The sequence below is a fragment of the Callospermophilus lateralis genome, chromosome 19 (assembly GCF_048772815.1).
Source record: "Callospermophilus lateralis isolate mCalLat2 chromosome 19, mCalLat2.hap1, whole genome shotgun sequence".
In the NCBI taxonomy this organism is placed as follows: Eukaryota; Metazoa; Chordata; class Mammalia; order Rodentia; family Sciuridae; genus Callospermophilus; species Callospermophilus lateralis.
This window is the reverse complement of record NC_135323.1, coordinates 29,644,381-29,662,447: the sequence shown is the minus strand read 5'-3', so window position 1 is coordinate 29,662,447 and position 18,067 is coordinate 29,644,381. Positions and strand designations below refer to the sequence as shown.

Sequence of the window (18,067 nt, the reverse complement as noted above, 5' to 3'; positions counted from 1 at the left end):
CAGGGAGCTGGGGCTTTCAGTATCACACCCAGGCCATCCCCCAAAATGGCAGCGGTGGGGGAAGCTCCTCAGCAGGCCTGGATCTGAGTCCCACCGCCTGACAAGGCTGGCACTGACCAGCCCTTCCCATCTCCCATCAGCCAGGGTGGCGGCAGCTGGGGCCGAGGCGGCTTGTCCAATTTGTGCAACTTTCCCCCAAAGCAGCGAAGCCAAGGGGTGCTTTGGCCCCCATCCCGGACACCTGTGCCACAGTCACAGCAACAGGGAGCTGGTTCACAGCGGGTCCGGCAGGCGGGGCTCTGAGGGGGCCTCGCTGTGCAAACTGCTGGCACCCCAGCTTCCAGTTACCCCAGTGGCCCACCTCCTGGGGGCAGCAGGGTAAGTGCAGCCTTGGGGGCCTGGCAGACAGGTCCATGGGGCCTGTGCCCCACTGCCCCAAAATAACAGTGTGTTTTTCTTTCAGCCTCCTAACCTTTTTTTTTTTTTTCATTATTTTTCATTTTTTTAAAAAAACAAAAACAAACAAAAAACTTCTGTGGACCTTCCATTGTCACACCCACTACCCCTCAAGGGGAAAGGTGTCTAGAGTCTAGTTTTTTAACGATATTTTTGTCCTCTCCTAACATTTTCTTCAAAGTCATTTAAAATTAAAAAGAGAAAAAAAACAAAACAAAAAAAACCCTTCCCCCCCAATCTATAAAGTGCCTCGTGGTGGGTGAATTAAGGTGCATCGTGTGGTTTGTAACAAGTGCTGGGGACCCTGCCCCTGCTTCCTCCTCTGCTCCTTGCTGAGAGCCTGCAGGCTGGAGACCCGAGGGTCCAAGCTGCTGCTGCTGCCGCCCCTGGCCTACAGCCCATGGGGCTGGTGGGATGGGCTGGTCAGTAGTCATCCACGCTCTCGATCTCACCAGAAGGTCCATGCAGGGAGTACCCTAAAGCCAGGGGAGAAGGGTTTGAGCTCCCCCAGACCCCTACAGGCCAGTATGGAGGAAGCAGACAGAGCTTCTTCCTGGTCCTACCCACACTCACCCAAGATGCTGGGGTCCGAGTGCAGCATCAATGCCCGCCTCTTGGCCTTGCTGCCCTCCCCAGGGCCAAGTTTGGTGCTGTGGTTGGCCTGAAAGGCTGTCTGCAGAGAGGCACTGCTCAGCCACGCCTCCTAAAGCAGCGCATGGGAGGGAGTCACAAGTGCACTGGGAAACCCTTCCCTGCTCTCCCCTACCCAGACCTTACCTGCTGCTGCTGCTGCCGTTGCTGGCTGGCTTTCTGCTTGGCCCTCCGCTCCAGGAATTGTTTGGCAAATTCTTTGGCTTCCAGCGTGTCCCCCAGACAGGAACGGATATAATCATGGACATCATAGGGGGATTCTACCTCCTTGAGGATCGCTACAGCCATGGGCACTATAGGGCAGGGTGGAACAATCAGGCCAGGTCCGAAGGCCCTAGACCCAGTGAAGCTGCCCAGGTATACCTGCCATACCGTCCAGGCTGCCCGTGGTGCTCAGGGTGTGCAGCATCTGCTCACACCACTGGGTGAAGCCGTCCTGGGGCCTGGGGATGCCCTGTAACAGCTTCAGCAGCTTCTCTTCTTCCTCTGTCTTTTTGCGAACAGGCCGACCTGTCAGGTGGCTATAGGAGTCGCTGAGGTGGGAGGCGAATCTGGAGATTAGCTCAGGTGTTCAGCATTCTTCTACCCCACCCCAGCCCCACAGGCAGGGAATCCACCTGAGAGATGGGCTGCTCCGGCTGTTCTTCAGGCCGAGGCTGCGGGCCAGGCTCCCACTGCTCTTGAGGGTGTCCTCCCAGAGGCCCAAGCTGCCACCACTGCTGCCTCCACTCTTGTCTGGCCCGCCCCACAGTGGCCCAGCCTCAGATACCCACTGGTTCAGGGGGCCAGTGCCCAGGCCCCCAAGCTGCTGCAGATGGCAGGAAGTTAGGGGGCTCCAATAAGGGACCCGAGAAAGCTAAGCAGGGAGGTTTGTTAAGAGGCACAGGGACAAAGGACAAGGTGAGGGCTATGTTGAAGAGAGCCTCAAAATCAAATGAGGAACCAGGCCTTGGATAGGAGTCTGGGTTGTGACCCCCACCTCCCTGAATCACCCTGAACAGAGAGGTCCCCGTCTTTGGGGGAAGGGGCAGCCACTTACCACACGGTGGTTGGGGGCCTGGGCCCGAGGCAGCTCCCGGGGTGTAGGCTGCTTGTGCAGCTGCCGCTCTCCCTCCAGCTGTAGCTCCAGCAGGGTCTTCATGGACAGACCCTGCTTGGCCAGGCCAGCCCAGAGCGGGGGTGGGGAGCTGGGTGCAGGGGGCACAGGGACAGCAGCTGCGGCTTGTTGCTGCTGCAGCAGCTTCAGCAACAGTTCCTGCTGCCGCACCTGGGCAGAGAAACAAGGGGGGTGAAGGTGGCTGATGGCAGCCAGTGGGGCCCAGACTGAAAGGGGCTGGGAGGGTGAGGACCTGCTTGCGCCGAAAGAGCTCCTCCTCCTCCTGCCTCCGCTTCTGCTCCTCTTGGTGCTGCTGGCGGCGCTTCTCCTCGCGGCGCTTGCGCTCCTCCTCCTCCCGCTTCGCCCTGAGCTCCACTTCTCTGCGCTCCTGGAACTGAGTCACATCACACATCAGACGGGGCGGCCTCGGTACAGCCTCCACACCCAGCCCAGGCCTACTCACTTTATGTTGCAGCTGGAGTTGTTCTAGAATTGGACCCTGAGTCGAAGAGTTAATTGGTATGTCCCAAAGACTGGCCTCACCACCTGCAGGGACAAAGGCAGCTTCAGGGGTGCACTTGGGGCCCCTTCTTCTACCCAACCATGGCTCTTCAGCCACAAAAGGTGGACCAAGCAGCACACGGTAAGGACCTGGGTCCCCATCCCTGCCACAGGGGGAAGGCGGCACCCAAGGGAGGGGGAAAGGAGGAAAGGAGGGCCAACAGGCCACTCACCAGACTGTGATGAGGCTGAGGTATGTACATCCCAGAGGGAGCCTGAATCTGGCACCGACAAGGACCGGCTCATCGTCGGAAGCAGGTTCTGGTCCCCACCTCTGAGGAGCAAACCATGACTCAGGGTCCAACATCCACCTCTGATTTGCCCACCTTCCCCTTTCGCACATCCCGAGGATTAAGGTACACGCAGCCACCCAGACCTGGGGGGTTTGAGAGCCTGGAGCTGCTGCAGGAATGTCGTGAGCTGCTGCTGCGGCGTCGTCAGGTCCCCCATAGCTGCCTTTTCCCGGAGTGCGCACTGTGGGAGCTGGCGGCTATGGAGACAGGGCACATGTGGTGGGCCGCTCAGCCCTGCTGCCTGGCCAACCTCTGAGCCCCGGCAGCGCCCCCATACCTGCCAACCAGCTGAAGAAACTGCTGGTGCTGCAGCTGCTGGTACAAGGCCGCTGCGGCCAGCTCCTGCTGCTTCTTCAGGCGCTCCTGGTCCATGTTTCCCTGCAGGAGGGTGAGAGCAGGCCCAGCGCGCACTGTGGCAGGGAGGACAGGCTCTTCTGGGCCCGCCCAGTACCACCAGCTCTCCTGCTCCCACTGGCCCTCCCTGCAACCTGCAGAGGAAATGTGCGCTCACCAGCAGCGGGGGTGGGGAGGGCCCAGGGGCAAAGGGCACGCGGCCCCACATCTTGATCACCTCTCCTAGAGGCTGGAAGCCCTCATCACAGCCCCGCTTCACCAGCAATGACATGGAGAAGTAGCCAGCCTGGAACCACTCTGCCATCTCCTGGGTTGTAAAGGGGCCTGGACCAAGGAAAGCCACTGGGGTCAGAGGACAAGCCAAAGACGCCCTGAGCAAGAAAATTCCCTGAGCAGCCCTCCCATCCCCCACAGCTACCTTGGATCTCCCCTTGTGGGTCCTTGTAGAACCACTTTCGGGCAGCGCCATGGCTGAGGGGGAGGGCAGTGGCAGCTGTGGAGTGGCGCAGGCCCTGGGTCTGCATAGCAGCCGTGAACTGTTCCTCCTCCAGAGAACTGTCCTGCAAGGAGGCCACCAGCTTTTCTGCCTCCTGGGAAGAGAAAAAGAGGCTGAGCTGCCTGATCACAGCCACATCAGGATGGGGCTGGGACAGGTTTTAGAGGTGGCATTGGGTCAGGTCATGAATGAGGCAGGACAGAACTGAGAAGGTGGGTATGATCTGAGACAGGGACAGATGAAACAACTGTGCTGAGTCCCTATGGGGGAGAAGCCCTGGGGCTCTGTCAGGCACCCTCCACACCTGCTGCAGGTGCTTCAAGCCTTCTTCATCCTCCAGATCTCCAGGTGGAGCAGCGGGTGAGGCCACCCCAGGACTCAGCTGAACTCCCCTCAGCTCATCTCCTAGGGATGAAGAAAAGTGAGAGAGGGTGCAATGAAGGGGACAGACACTTCTCTATCCACCCTCCAAGAAAACGGGTTCTTGCTATACCTCTTCTCAATATCAGTGCCTTATGCACCCTCCCACAGGTGGGGTGAGCCTTCTCCCCCAGCCCCAGCCCCAGCCCCAGCCCACAAAAAGCCCCATCTGTCTACCTTCAGCTGTGGGGAGCTCTTTCTCCACAGTTTCCTCACCATCCCCATTCGTCCCCCAGAGTGGGCCCAAGGTGGACAGTGGGGATGAGGAACTGGACTTCTCCTCCTGAGGAGGCAGTGGGGTTAGTTCCTTCCCACCTAAAAGAGAAGGGTGATTATCAGGAGTTAAAACCAAGATGCAGGAGGCCATGCAAACCCACCAGCTGTGGCAGCACTGAGCACAAGGGACTCACTGCGTATTCCAACTCCCTGTCCTGCAGGGTGGAACATCAGCAGGTCCCATAAGGCTGTGTGGGGACATGCAAATGATGCCAGAGATCTACCTGTGTACTCTACTGAGCCTCCCAGGGATTTTGAATGTCACTGATCCCACTTTATTTTTACTGGATTTGCTACCTTTTAGGCATAACCCTGCTGCTTCGGAGTCCCTCCCCAGATCCGAGCTCTTGTTTTGCTTATGTTTTTAAGAAGCCCAACCCTATACGTGGGCAAGCACGCAGCCCAATGACAGACCTCTATGGCAGTCTGGCCCCAGCCCAAGGCTCTTCAGCCTCCCGGTCATGGTTCTGCAGTCTTACCTGCCTCAGGTCCGTCCTCATCCAGCCCTTCTGAAGGCTCTTCCTCCTCTTCCTCCAGGCCCTGGAAATCCAGCTCCTGCTCCTCTGGAATGGGCTCCTTGGGGCCCTTCTGTGTGGGAAAGGGATAGTGCACATCAGTGGAGGGAGCCAGGAGACCCTGCAGACAGGCTCCACCCTCCTCCGATCACTCTTCCCCTTGCCTCCTCACAGGTACCTTGAGAGGCAAGAAGGCCCCAGAGGCATCGAAGGTGCCCATTTCTTCATCCTCATCATCCAGGCACCACTCCGGGAGCCCATCCTTGTCGTCATCAAAGCCATCAGGTCCACGGCACCTCCGGAGGTGAGAGCTGCCTCCCCCACCCCGCCCCTCCTCTTCACCACACCCTCCTCGCTCCCCACGCAAATCAAATTCAAACTTTCTACGCCGTTCCCCATGTTCCCGCCAGCCAGCAGAGCGGGGGCCACCATCTGGGGGAAAGTTGGAGAAGGAAAATCAGCCACCGAGTCAAACGAGGACTTCCCCTCCTTTGCCATTCAAAGGATACCCCAGGAACCACTGCCTCTCCAGGACTGCTTCCCGCTCAACCCCACCTCACCAAGCTTTCAGATTCTCTCTCTCTCTTGGTGAGAGGAGCCCACCCTCAAGGGACAACCGCTGAACTCCACAGTGCCACCTTGCCCAGTCTCACCAGGGCTGGTGGAGCGCCAGCGATCTCCATCTCGCCGGGGTCCTGCCCCTAGTCTCCAGCTGCCCTCCTCCTCCTCCTCTTGCTCCTCTCGCAGGGAACGCCAGTTCTCACTATCTGAGCGAGCATGCTCCTTCCGTGGGCCAGCCCCGCCCTCCTCGAATGCAGATCGGGCTGGGGACAAGGACAGACACGCCACTGCAGTCTCTGGAAGGCTCTTGCTAGACCCTACTCCAGGTCCTCCTGCCTCCATCACTGCCCCTGGTAACTCCCCACCAGGGTCACCCATCTCAAGCCCACCACCTTGGCGGCCATGCCTGCCACTCTCATACCTCCATCCCTCCTTGCTGACTTCTCAAACCGCCTCTCACCTCTGCAGAAGAGAAAGGTATTAGTCAGAAATAGCCCAACTGCCCCTCCCCACCCTGTGGAGTGCTGCACACCTTGTCCACTCTGCCTGAGGAGGAAGGGACATAGAACTAGGGAGAAACAAGCTGAGGAGTAGGAGCACAGAGAAGGTGACAGGGGCAAAAAGCTCCTCAAGCACAAGGACAGGGCAGCTTAGGTCCAGGAGGTTGGAGGGCACAGAGGGTTCTGAAGAGGGCTCAGATAGTGTTTCTGGTCACTCTCTGCTGACAAAAACCCAAGCCTCCCTCCTCAGGACACTGCCCAGCCTAGGGCTCCGCCCAGCTCTGTCTCTGAGCAACCTCTTTCCAGTCCCACCTGTCATCCCAGCTCTGGCTTCGCTGGATCTCCCGGGGACTTCGCCCGAAGGCCCCCTCGCCTTCCTCAATGCTTCTTTGGTAAAAGCAACTGTCACCACGGCCACGGCCTGGAGAAGGATGCAGCGCACTTGGGTTTAAAACCCGCCAGATCCTCTTTCCACACCCTTAGAACCACAGGCCCGACTCTGCCCACCCCTGAACACAGAGGCACCCCTCTACCTCTGCTCCGCGTGCTGCCCCTGCCACGGGAGGTGCCAGCCAGGGGGGGGCCAGCCCCTTTCCCCATCAGCCTCAGCACAGCCACACTGTTCACTGACAGGGAGAAGTTTCTCTGAGGAGGGAGCCAGGGGCGGGAGTGAGGACCCAGGAGCCCGACCTCCGCCCATATTCCCAACTCCAGCCCCCAACCCAGGCTCCTACCGCCTCAGCCCCTGGCCAGGCCCCACCTGCTCCTCCTCAGTCAGAGGCTCCAGAGCCAGGGGCTGCAGCGGCTCCTCCTGTAACACGGCAGCAAACTCTTTGTCCTGCAATTCCTCAGGGACCTGTCAGTGGGGGTGGAAAGGCCAAGCTACCACATGCCCCAGGGCCCTTGCATAAGCCAAGTGAACAGGGAGCTACACACCCCAGCTACCCCACCTTGTTCTCCTTGACATAGAGGGCCAACATCTCCTCTCGCCCGTAGCGGTAGTCAGCCAGCTTGTATTTGGGCATAGCAGGGGATGGGGGTGGGGAGGCCACGCTGCCTCCGCTGGAAAGGGCCCTCAGCCTAGAATAGGCACAGAAGGGAAGCAGAGAGACCACGGTCCAAGCAGCCCTAGACCTCTTCCCCAGCTGCTCCACACAAGCCGCTGCACCCATTGACTCACCACTCAGGCCCAAAGTTGAGCGTCTCTGCTGCCATTGTGGAGCTGGGGTTGCTTCCCAGGGGCTGGGGGTTAGCAGAGGAGAGAGGATCCAAAACGCACTGTCCAAATACCTGTGGGGCCACAGGCACAGAGAACATGAGACAGGCACAGAGCTTCTGCAACTTGGCCATTGGTCCCACCCTTCATAGGCACTGCACTGGGCCTAAGGCCAGTGGCTGGGTCACTTGGGCTGGGAAAGGATTCACCTAAGCCAGCCCTGTGGCCACTCACACCATGAGCTAACCGAGGCTGAGTCAGGGTGGGGGACAGACCAAGGACAGTGAGGAAACCAGGAAGCTAGAGGCCTTTCTGCCTCGCAGGGCACCCTCTCACAGCCCCAACACTCACCTGGCGGCCTTGTCCTGGGGAGCAGTTCGGGTGCTGGGCTCTCTTCAGGCAGGGGCCAGTATGGAGTGAACTATTGTCCCCAAGCCACTGGCTAATGGTCTGGCCTTAATAGTGCCCGGGAGGGACCTTCACAATTGGGAAAGATCCTTAAAGAGAAGTGAGAGTGAAGTGTGCACGTAGGTCACATGGCACCCCTGCCATCTGCCCTACACAACCAGAGAGACCCTGTTCGTAGGTAGGACACAAGGTAGTTGCCAAGGTATGGCTGAGAAACAATGCCAGGCCTGGTCTCAGGTCATCAGCACTTTCATCAGGAGGCTGAGACGAGGTGTGGCACAGAATTCAATAAGGAGGTAGACTACAATCAGTATGGACACTCAGGACAACAGAACAAGCAAAAAAGCTCCTACAGCCACAAATATTCAACAGAGAAAAGGTCAACCCTGGAGAGAAGATCAGACATGAACTAAACTACTTCCTTCAAGGACAGATGTCAGGGTTGGCTGCTCCAACACTAGAATCCAGGGCCTGGGTCTGTGGAGAAACCCAGCAAAAAAGGGTTCTTACAGGGCCAAAGATGGGCCCACACTGCAGGTTCCAGGCAGGAAAGCCTGGCCATGGCATCCCCAGGCTGGTTGCCTATTTATTTTGGTGCTGGGGATCAAAGCCAGGGGAGCTCTACCACTGAGCTACATCTCCAGCCGCCTTTTGATAATTCTGAGATGGGATCTCATTGAACTCCCCAAGTGGCCACAACTGTGCACCCTCTTGCCTCAGTCTTTGGAGTTGCTGGTGGCAAGTGCCACCCCAGGGCCAGTTTACCAAGAGGAAGCACACACCCAGACCTTTCCTCCAGATCAAGAACAGCTACTCAAACAAAAAGTCAAGGTGGGAACAACATTCTCATAGGTGCTGGAAGAAGGTGCCTCACCATAAAGTGGAAAGCAGGGCAGAGTCACCGAGGCTGACAGGAGAGGTGGCAGCAGCAATCAATTCCTCTAAGGAACAATGGAAGAGACTCGAGAGGGAGGGCTCATCCCTGGTGGGACTGGAGCAAAAGATGAAGGCCAGGCAGTGTCCAGGGCTATTCGAGGGCTTCCGTCACTGGCTGGGAGGAAGGCTGGGCCAGAGCACCTCTGCAGGGCCCATCCACTCCGGGATGCCAGGAGCCTGGGAGGAAGAAGGAAGAGGGTTCCACCAGAGCCTAGGAGAAAGGCTCTCTCAGACATGGGGGTCACAAAGAGTCAGTGTCCCTGCTCTAGGTCTAGAGCATGACGTGGTGCCCACAGACACCTTGACTGGCGAGGTTCCCAGCCTGTGCATCTCCTCCATGAGAGCCTCTGTGAAACTGCTGGCAACAGTAGCCCTGCCAGGCATAGAAGTCAGAGAACCTGTTGACAGGTCAAAAGCTCTCTCATCCACTGTGTTCAAGAAGGCCTCCACATTGGAGGACTCATCTTTCTACACTAAAACCCTAAAGTAACTTGGCAACTGAATGGCCTTAAGGATGTGATGCTAAGTGAAACAAGCCAGTCACAAAAAGACAAACACCACAGGAATCCTCTTACTCGAGGTACCAGGTGACTCAAAGTCATGGGTGGAGAGTCGTCTGGGAGATGCTAGTGTGAGGGTAGGAGGAGGGGAATTGTTGCACACATCCGGGGTTTCAGCAGAGGACGAGGAAAAAGTTCTGACATGACTGATGGCTCCTGGACACTATGAATGGACTTCCCACCACAGAGCTGTACGCTGAAAAACATGGCTAAAGCGGCAAATTTTCTATCAATTTAGAAAACAAGCCAGGAGCAGTGGTGCGTGCCTGTAGTCACAGCCACTTGGGAGGCAGAAGCAGGAGGATCGAAAGTTCGAGACCAGCCTCAGCAACTTGGTAAGATCCTGTCTTAAAATAAAATAAGAAATAAAAAGAGCTGAACATGTGGCTCCGGTTAAAATCCCTGGTACAAAAAAATAAAAAGAAAAAAAAAAGCTTTAGTGGCACTGGGGTGTAGCTTAGTGGTAGAGCACATGCTTAGCATGCACAAGGCCTGGGTTCAATCCCCAGATTAAAAAAAAAGAGAGAGAGAAAAGCTTCAAGAAAAATATCCCATACTCCTTCAAATAAGCCTCAGGAAAAGCAGTTTTGAGCCTTCTCGGATCATTCCTTCTAGTGGGATAGAAACTACTTCGGGGGCACAAAAGGGCTGCTGGGTGGAGAGGGGAGAGGCCCCACCCCTGCTTCCGGCCTCCTGCCTTCTGGCGGGCTATCCTGGTGGGAAGAAACAACAATCAAAGGCAAAATGGGAAGAGCAGGGCCACTGCAGAGATGGGAGAGTGGGAGCAAGGAGGCAAAGCCTGGGAGCCTGAGCCTGTGCCTTCCTGGGGAAAAAAAATCAGGAGAAAGAGGATAACTCTCTGGGCCCAGTGAGAGAAGGGCCTGGTGCCATAGCCAGGGACTGCTTAGCCCTTTCTTCATCCTGAAGGGACCAAAAAAGCAATACAAGGCCACTACTCCCAGAAGGCAGGCCTCAGCCACACCCACTGCCTGGAAGCCAAGGGGTCTTGACTAGAGTGCTGTGGTCCCCAGGGGAGTTTCAGCAGTGGATGGGAACATTTGGGGCTGTCTCAACTGGGCAGAGGGGCACTACTGGAATCTAGTGGGTAGAGGCCAGCGATGCTGCCGGATGCCCTACAATGCACAGGAGAGACCCCACAACAAACATAGTCCAAAATGTCAACAGTGCTGAGCTGAGAAACCCTGCTCTACCAGGGGCCCAGGCAGCCACTACTCAGTGTTTACAGGAGAAAATGCAAGACAAGGGAAACCTAAGTACACGCATTTGTCTTCCCCTCTGAACAGCAGGAAAATGACTCCCTAATTACACTGTCCCATGAGAGAAATCTGAAGACCTGCCAGTGGGAAAATCCCTGAGAAAAGGATGAAAAAATAACCCTTAGTTTGCCCATCACACCCTCCCAAAATCAAGCACTTGGATCTCTGAGGAAGAAAAGGGATAGAGGAGGCAAACCGGGGCTAGGAACTGTATCCTCTCCCTGGCTGCTTGGGCGGAAGTCAGAGACCCACTGCAGTTTGCCTCTGCCCCAGCCTCAGCCTCTGGCTACCTCCTCACCTCTTCTCTTTCAGACCTCAGTGAACCCTCACTTCACTAGCAGCTGAATTATTGCTATTAAAAGGCTGCCACCTTCTGGAGACAAGGGGTGAGGACACAGACTAGTCCTGGGAGCTCCCAACTGGCTTCAGGGACCTCTTCTGTTCTGAGGGGTTCAGAACTCACAGAAGTAAACAATGTAGAGAAGAGGTTGGCCCAGCGCACACTAAAGTTGAGAGCATTATTTCCTTACTCCATCACCCCTAAACTTAGTTCCAATCCAAAGTGATGTGCCTTGGCACTGCTCCGTAGGTACCACGTTAACAGAGGCAGAATCCCAACTGCTGTAGCATTTGGAGCAACTGCCCAGTCCCAAGCTGTGGGAGGGGACTCGGCCCTTTCCCAGGATGGAAACATCCTGCATGCGTGGTGGGACAAGGATTCTGAGGCTTAGAAGGGCTGCAAACCCAAATTCTTTTGGGCTGGTCAGTTATCCCAGCACTCTCCTCTCTCTGCCACGTGACAAACGCCACCAACACTTGGCAACTATTTACTAGTTAACAGTTTTCAAAGCACTTTCACTTTACCTCATTTGATCCCTTCTGCCCACTTGCCCAGCCTGGGGCTCTAGCCAGGGAAAACAAGGAAGGGGAGTTGCACCTGCCCCATCAGGGCACCCCGAAGCTTCATGCTATCCAGGACTGGAGAAGGTGCAAACTGTTGCAGTAGCCATCCCAAACACTCAGGCTTTCTGTGAGAATCTGAAACCATTTTAAATGTCTTCTTCAACTTTTAAATCCTTCACAAAGCCTCTTCTTTTCCCCATTTCTTCTCCAAGGTAGGGCTATCTTTCTATCCCCAACTCCAACCTCAGATGTAAAGGCCAGGGCAAACTGGGGTCCCTGATCTAAAAAGTCACACACAACACTAATATGTTCACTGGCTGATAAAGCCAGTTCAGAAGCCTAATCCACTTGACCATAATCACCATCTAGGATCCACAAGGCCACTGGTCCCCAGGCAATGGTAGGAACATAAAGTCCAGATCTGCTCCAACTCCTTCCCAACTGGAGGACCAAGACCTACAATCTAGGAGGTACAGGTGGAGCTGGGGTGGAGAGAGACTGGGCTGGGGCTGCAAGAACATTGAGAGGAGCAGGAGCCAGAGACCAAACTCCCACTTGTAAGCAGCAAAGTGGAGCAGCTTACTGGCCCATGTCAGTGGGGGAATGAGGGAAGCTAACATGACAGCTCACAGGGGCCGTGGAGAGGTTGCCTGCAGGGTGAAGATCTTTGGGAAAGCAGTTCTGTGAGAAGCAGGGGTAGGGGGGTCGCCTGGAGCAGGTGGAAAAAAGATGAGGCCAATTAGTACTTATTTAGCATTTCTCAGAGCCCAGCACTAGAGTGGAACAGATCTGGAAGTTGACTGGGAATTGTAGTTACCACCGGGTTGGAAGAAAGAGAGACGAAGGTCCCATTAAAGTTACTTGCAAAAAAAAAAAAAAAAAGGAAAAGGCAAAGTGTGAGGGGCTGTGACCTGGGAGCTGCTGCACTGGGGACATGGGCTGGGGAGGGCCTGGCCTGGTGACGGAGACTAGTGTCGGTGCAAAGGCAGGTGTTTCACGCGACCAGGCGACCGGAGGAAGGGGACCCCAATGACCAAGCACTAAGGTGGCAGCCTGAAATGCAGGAAACGTAGGTGATGAGCCAGGCGAAGTGGTTGGGCAGAGGGGAAGCTCCCATGTTGGCCAAAGTGCTGCAACGCTTTGGACTTGAAGACCCTCGAGGCCCCGCTCGTTCCGAGGAGAACCCGGCGGCACGTTGGGGACACCTCGGGGGAGCGCGGGGCGCGCACACACCCAGCAAGGGCCCGGCCAGAACCGGGCATTCGGCCCCGGCGGGCGGGATCCCGGAGGGGCGACCGTTAGGAGCGCGGGGGTGGGCCGGCGCGGGCCGGGCCGGAGGACGGCGTGCCCTTCAGGGAGGGGCGCCAGGTGCGCGGGGCGCGCGCGGGGTACGGCCGCCCGCGGGGAGCCGGCCTCCGGGGCCCCGCCGAGGTCGGCCCGCTCCCCAGGAGGGTCCGGCCGCGGGGAGGGGCGGAGAGGGCCGCGGTGCCGGCAGCCTGGGGGAGGGCCGGGGCCGGGGCCGGGGCTGGGGCCGCGCCGGTGGCCCGCGCGCTGGCTCGAGCTCCCGCAGGCTCGGCGGCCGCCGCGGCGTCGGGGGCGGGCCTGCCCGGGCCGGGCTGCGGGCTGGGGTCCGCGGGGCCGCCGAGCGCTTACCGCGGGCGGCGGCGCGAGGGTCCGGTCCCGGGCGTTGGCGACGCGGCGACGGCGGCGGCGGCGCGCGGCGGGCCGGGGGGGGGGGGCGGCGGCGGCGGGGGAGGGGGCGCTGGCGCTCCCGCGGCGGCCGCTCCTCTCTGTTTGTGTTTGTAGCAAGATGGCTGCCCGCCTCGCACCACGTGACGCGGACGCGGGGCCGCGGGGCCGCCCCCTCCAGCGCCGCCGCGGCGGCCGCCGCCGCCCTCGCCCTCCGCGGTCCCGGCCCGCTCAGACCTGATGCCCGGCCTCGCTCGGCGAGCCCAGCGGGGCACGGCCCGTACACCCGCCGCCCCCGGCCCCCCCGGCACGTGACCCGGGAACCCCGCTCGTCACGTGACGCGGGCCCGCGGCGAGCGATGGGGGGGGGTCCCCTGGGTGCCTCTTGGGCAGCCCGCGGGACCGGGGCAGCGGCTGGTGACGACGCCGACCTCTCCCGTCTGTCCGGCCTCCTGCGGGAAGCCCGCCTGGGTTGCAGGAGACAAAAACACAATCAGAACCGTTCCTCAGACGTCGCGGGCTGTACGAAAGGAGCTCGGAGCTGAGGGTTTGGAAGCGGCGCGAGGCGGGCGGACCTGCGGTGTCCGTCGGGCTCGGGCGAGAGTGAGGCGCGGAGGAGCCTCAGTTTCTCCTTCTGGAGGGTGTAAGGCTGCTTTGTACCCAACCCCCGGCCTCGTGCCACTGCTTCACGGAGTCCTGTTGATAATTAAAATAAGTTGAATGTGAAAGGCAGCGAGCCCACTATGCAAATGCGAGATGTAGACCGAGGCCCGCTTTGTTTAAAAACGGGGTTTTTCAGTAATGACTTTCCCGAGGCGCGCTCAACTTTTTAAGAACGCAGAAGTGTGTGTGCATACGCCCCTTCCCCGCTTTCTAAACCAGCGTCTGTCCAACACAATGTGATCCCGCTCAAGGCGCAAAGCGGGGGAAAGGTCGCTTGGCCAGCTGGAATTTGCCACGGGAGAGTGCAGACCTCAAGGGGCGACCTAGAAGACCCTTTGTTCTGCACGCGGGACTGTCAAGACGTATCTGCACTTGTAGTTCCCGAGTCTGTATTTTTACAGCCCCTTGACGTTCATGGCAGCCAGGGTTCCTGCTTCAGATGTTAAGTTCCTTCCTCACGGGCTGGAAAATGGCAGTGGTTAAGGGAAAAAGGTCGGTGCGCTGGTCCATCCAATACTAACTGGCTCTGAGCAAGTTTAGTGAACTACTCTTTGCATGTAATATGCGCAGAGGTCAGGACCACCACAAATACCGGCTCATAGGTGCTCCTGGTTGCACAGGGTTCCAGAAACGTAGTATTCAAGACTATTAACACTGTTTGAAAATGTGAGCTACGGGTACAGCTTAGTGGTAGAGGGCTTGCCTAGAACGCATGAGGCCCTGGCTTCCCAGCCCCAGCATGGCTTAAAAAAAAAAAAAAAAATCTAAGCTTGAATCTTCTCCCAGGATAAAGTTTGTAAGCTCATGACAGCTGTTTTTTTAAAAAAGTTTTTGTTGTTTCGTTTAATTTTTCTAGATTGGGTGGTTGAGGTAACCAGGAGCCTAACCTTTAGATCAAATGAAGTTAGCATGTTTTAATAATTCATAAGCAAATGTGAGATTGTGAGTTAGTTACGGTAGAGAAACGATAGGAAAAAGAGGGGAACCTCTGTGTGGTGGAGCCAGAGTGTGGCTTGTGCTGAGCTGAAGGGAAGGGCAGGTGTGTTGGGTGGGTTTAGGAAAAGTGGGTGTAGGCTTGGGAATAGTGGGTGGTCCAAGCTCATGGAAGAGGACCCAGAAGAGAAGAAGTGAAGTTGAAACTAGTAAAACCACAGAGGTACTAGTTGAAAGCCTGGGTGGGTTGCCACTGTTAGGGTCTTTTTTTTTTTTTTTTTTTTGGCCCTGATGAAGTTCAGGTGCTAGGCAAGTAAGTGCTCTACCACTGAGCTCCACCCCCAGCCCATAGATTTCTACAGAAATGCTAATCACTTTGGGTTTTTTTCTTTCTTTTTTTTGTCTTCTCTTTTCTGGTACTGGGAATTGAATCCAGGGGTGCTCTACCACTGAGCTATATTCTCAGCTCTTTTTTATTTTTCTTTTTTTGGTACTGGGAATTGGACCTAGGAGTGCTTTACCACTGAGCGACATCCCCAGTTTTTTTTATTTTTTTAAAATTTTTATTAGTTATTGATGGACCTTTGTTCATTTATTTGTTTATATATGGTGCTGAGAATCGAACCCAGTGCCTCACATATGCTAGGCAAGCACTCTACCACTGAGCCACAACCCCAGCCCCAGTTTTTTTTATTTTTTAACAAGGTTTCACTAAGTTGCTTAGGGCATTGCTAAATGGCTGAGGCTGGTCTTGAACTTGTGATTCTCCTGCCTCAGCCTCCTGAGTTATTGGGATTACAGGCATGTGGCACCACACTCAGCTATTTCTTATTTTGAGTAGGATCTTGCTAAGTTGCCCAGGCTGGCCTTACTCTTGTGATTCTCCTGCCTCACCCTCCTGAGTTACTGGGGTATACAATGTTCCATTGTGCCCAGCCCAGGCTTATTTTTTAAAATAATATTTTTATTAGTTGTTGATGGAGCTTTATTTTATACATTTATTTATTTACATTCAGTGCTAAGGATCAAACCCAGCGCCTTTCACATGCTAGGCAATCACTCTACTACTGAACCACAACCCTAACCCAATCCTGTTTTTGATTGGAGATTAGGACCCACTGTAGAAACAGCATGTCCGGGAGAGCACCCTGACTCCTAAGATGGAAGACTGGAGGAATGGTCCTGGGTTTCCTGGGTACCAGTGTGTGACATTAACATTGTGACCAGTAATCTCCACAACTCTAAAATGGGACCACTGATTCTGATAACGCTGAGGAAATTGAAGGGGATAATCTTCCATTCTGAAAAAGGAAACAAATCAAAACCATGAGTCTTCCAAACAAAATTACAGAAAATTTTTCAAAGAAATCACTTGGGCCTAAAATATTTTTGTTTACTCAGGTGCTGTGCTGTAAAATGTCTTGGTCTTTAAATGTGCAAGCATACGAACTGAACAGATAGATTTGGTTATGATGGTTAATTGGGATAAAAGAGGTCTCAAAACAGATTTTAAATATCAAGAAAAGATACATGAACTTAGTCATGTAGGATAGCTCATATACTGCTTATTATCAGTTATCACTTTAATGAGCCTTAAAATTAATTTATTGCATTCATAATTACTTTCTGCCAGGAGCTAAGTTCTTTGATCGACCAAATATAACTTCAGTCAAGTCACCAGTTAACTTCTACATTGCTAAATTCCATTATCTTATATGACCTGTCAGCCTTCTGTGACACAGCTGGTCACCCCCTTTTCCAAAAAGGGTTTCTTCAGCTGCTTTCTGGGACATTACACTCCCTTGGTTTCCCTCCTGCCTCACCAGTTGTTACTTCTCAGGCCTTTGCTGGTTCTTCAACTTCTCCCCAACCTCCCAGGGTTTAGTCCTGCAAAACTTGTCCATTCTAACAGAATATGGGCCCTACTGCTAGACATCCCTGTCTCAGCTTACTTGTTCTTCCTCTGGAAAACCTTGGCACCCTCAAGATCATATTGGCTCTTCCTTCCCAGGGGTTCACCAAATTCTATACTTACCCCCTCTCCCTTAGCACAATTCACATCATCTTGCTCATCTTGTCTTTCACACCAAAATAGGAGCTGCTTACCAGAGTATTATATAATATACACAGTATTTTAATGGCTTGACAGGTTGCTTTGATCCAATCCTTTTTGCTTTGTTGTATTCTGTGGTATGGATGTACTGTAGCTTATTTTACCATTCATCAGTTGAAAGACATCTGGATTGTTTCCAACTTGGGAAATTTATTATAAATGGAACTGCTATGCACAATAGCTTACAGGTTTTTTAATGCCCCCAAGTGCTCTTGCTTGGTCATGTGATGTTTATTTTTAGAAGAAACTGCCAAACTATTTCTAGAATGACTCTACCATTTTACATTTCCACAAGCAGTGTATGAGAGATCCAATTTCTCTTCATTCTCATCCACACTTAGTATTGTCAGGATTTTGTATTTTAGCCATTCTAATATGTAAATGGCATTTCATCATGTTTTAAAAAAAAAGTTTTTATTCTATTTTTTTTAATGTGGTACTGGGAATTTAACCCAGTGCTTCACATGTGCTAGGCAAGCTCTCTACCACTGAGCCACAACCCCCAGCCCTCATCATGTTTTCTTAAACATTTTTTTTAGTTGTAGATAGACACAATACCTTTATTTATTTTTATGTGGTGCTGAGGATCCAACCCAGTGCCTCACACAGGCTAGCCAAGTGCTCTACCACTGAGCTACAACCCAGCCCTCCTCATGGTTTTAATGTGCATTTCCTTAATGGCTAATGATGTTGAACATCTTCTGATGTCCTTATACCCTTTTTTTTTTTTTCTTTTGCTGAAGTGTCCAAGACTTTTGCCTATTTTATAATTGAGTTGTTTATTTTCTAACATTAATTGGAGGTACCGAGAATTGAACTCAGGGGCACTTGACCAGTGAACCATATGCCCAGCCCTATTTTGTATTCTATTTAGAGACAGGATCTCACTGAGTTGCTTAGCACCTCGATTTTGCTAAGGCTGGCTTTGAACTCATGATCTTCCTGTCTTAGCCTCCTAAGCTTCTGGGATTACAGGTGTGCATCTGCCTGGTTATTTTCTCTTTTTAAAAAAAAATTTTTTTTTTAAATGTAGATGTACACAAAACCTTTATTTATTTATTTTTATGTGGTGCTGGGGATCAAACCCAGCACCTCACATGTGCAGGCAAGCACACTGCCACCCAGCTCTATTTTCTAAATCTTAAGTTCAGAGTTCTTTACATATCCTGGATTTTTGGACATGTGACTCA

At 54.3% G+C, this 18,067-nt stretch overlaps 1 protein-coding gene across 4 annotated transcripts; it reads right to left on the bottom strand.

Annotated features, from left to right (window-relative positions):
• Positions 1-795: 795 nt before the first annotated feature.
• Gigyf1 (GRB10 interacting GYF protein 1) lies at positions 796-13,293 on the bottom strand. 4 transcript variants are annotated; one of them, XM_077106158.1, is made up of 27 exons: positions 13,133-13,293; positions 8,678-8,916; positions 7,747-7,892; positions 7,360-7,469; positions 7,130-7,259; positions 6,940-7,035; positions 6,713-6,824; positions 6,492-6,600; positions 6,101-6,141; positions 5,772-5,942; positions 5,297-5,550; positions 5,083-5,191; positions 4,505-4,642; positions 4,212-4,312; positions 3,830-4,001; positions 3,569-3,735; positions 3,335-3,435; positions 3,141-3,254; positions 2,938-3,038; positions 2,667-2,749; positions 2,457-2,597; positions 2,147-2,374; positions 1,730-1,915; positions 1,480-1,645; positions 1,234-1,400; positions 1,030-1,159; positions 796-932 (listed from the first exon to the last, which is right to left on the bottom strand). In XM_077106158.1, exons 4-27 carry the CDS (start codon positions 7,392-7,394, stop codon positions 880-882), a joined length of 3,105 nt encoding a protein of 1,034 aa, XP_076962273.1. In that variant the 5' UTR covers positions 7,395-7,469; positions 7,747-7,892; positions 8,678-8,916; positions 13,133-13,293; the 3' UTR covers positions 796-879. The 4 variants fall into 4 exon arrangements, with proteins under 4 accessions (XP_076962273.1, XP_076962275.1, XP_076962274.1 ...); XM_077106160.1 differs by having other exon boundaries at positions 1,030-1,129; XM_077106159.1 differs by lacking the exon at positions 13,133-13,293 and adding an exon at positions 9,315-10,990.
• Positions 13,294-18,067: the final 4,774 nt, after the last annotated feature.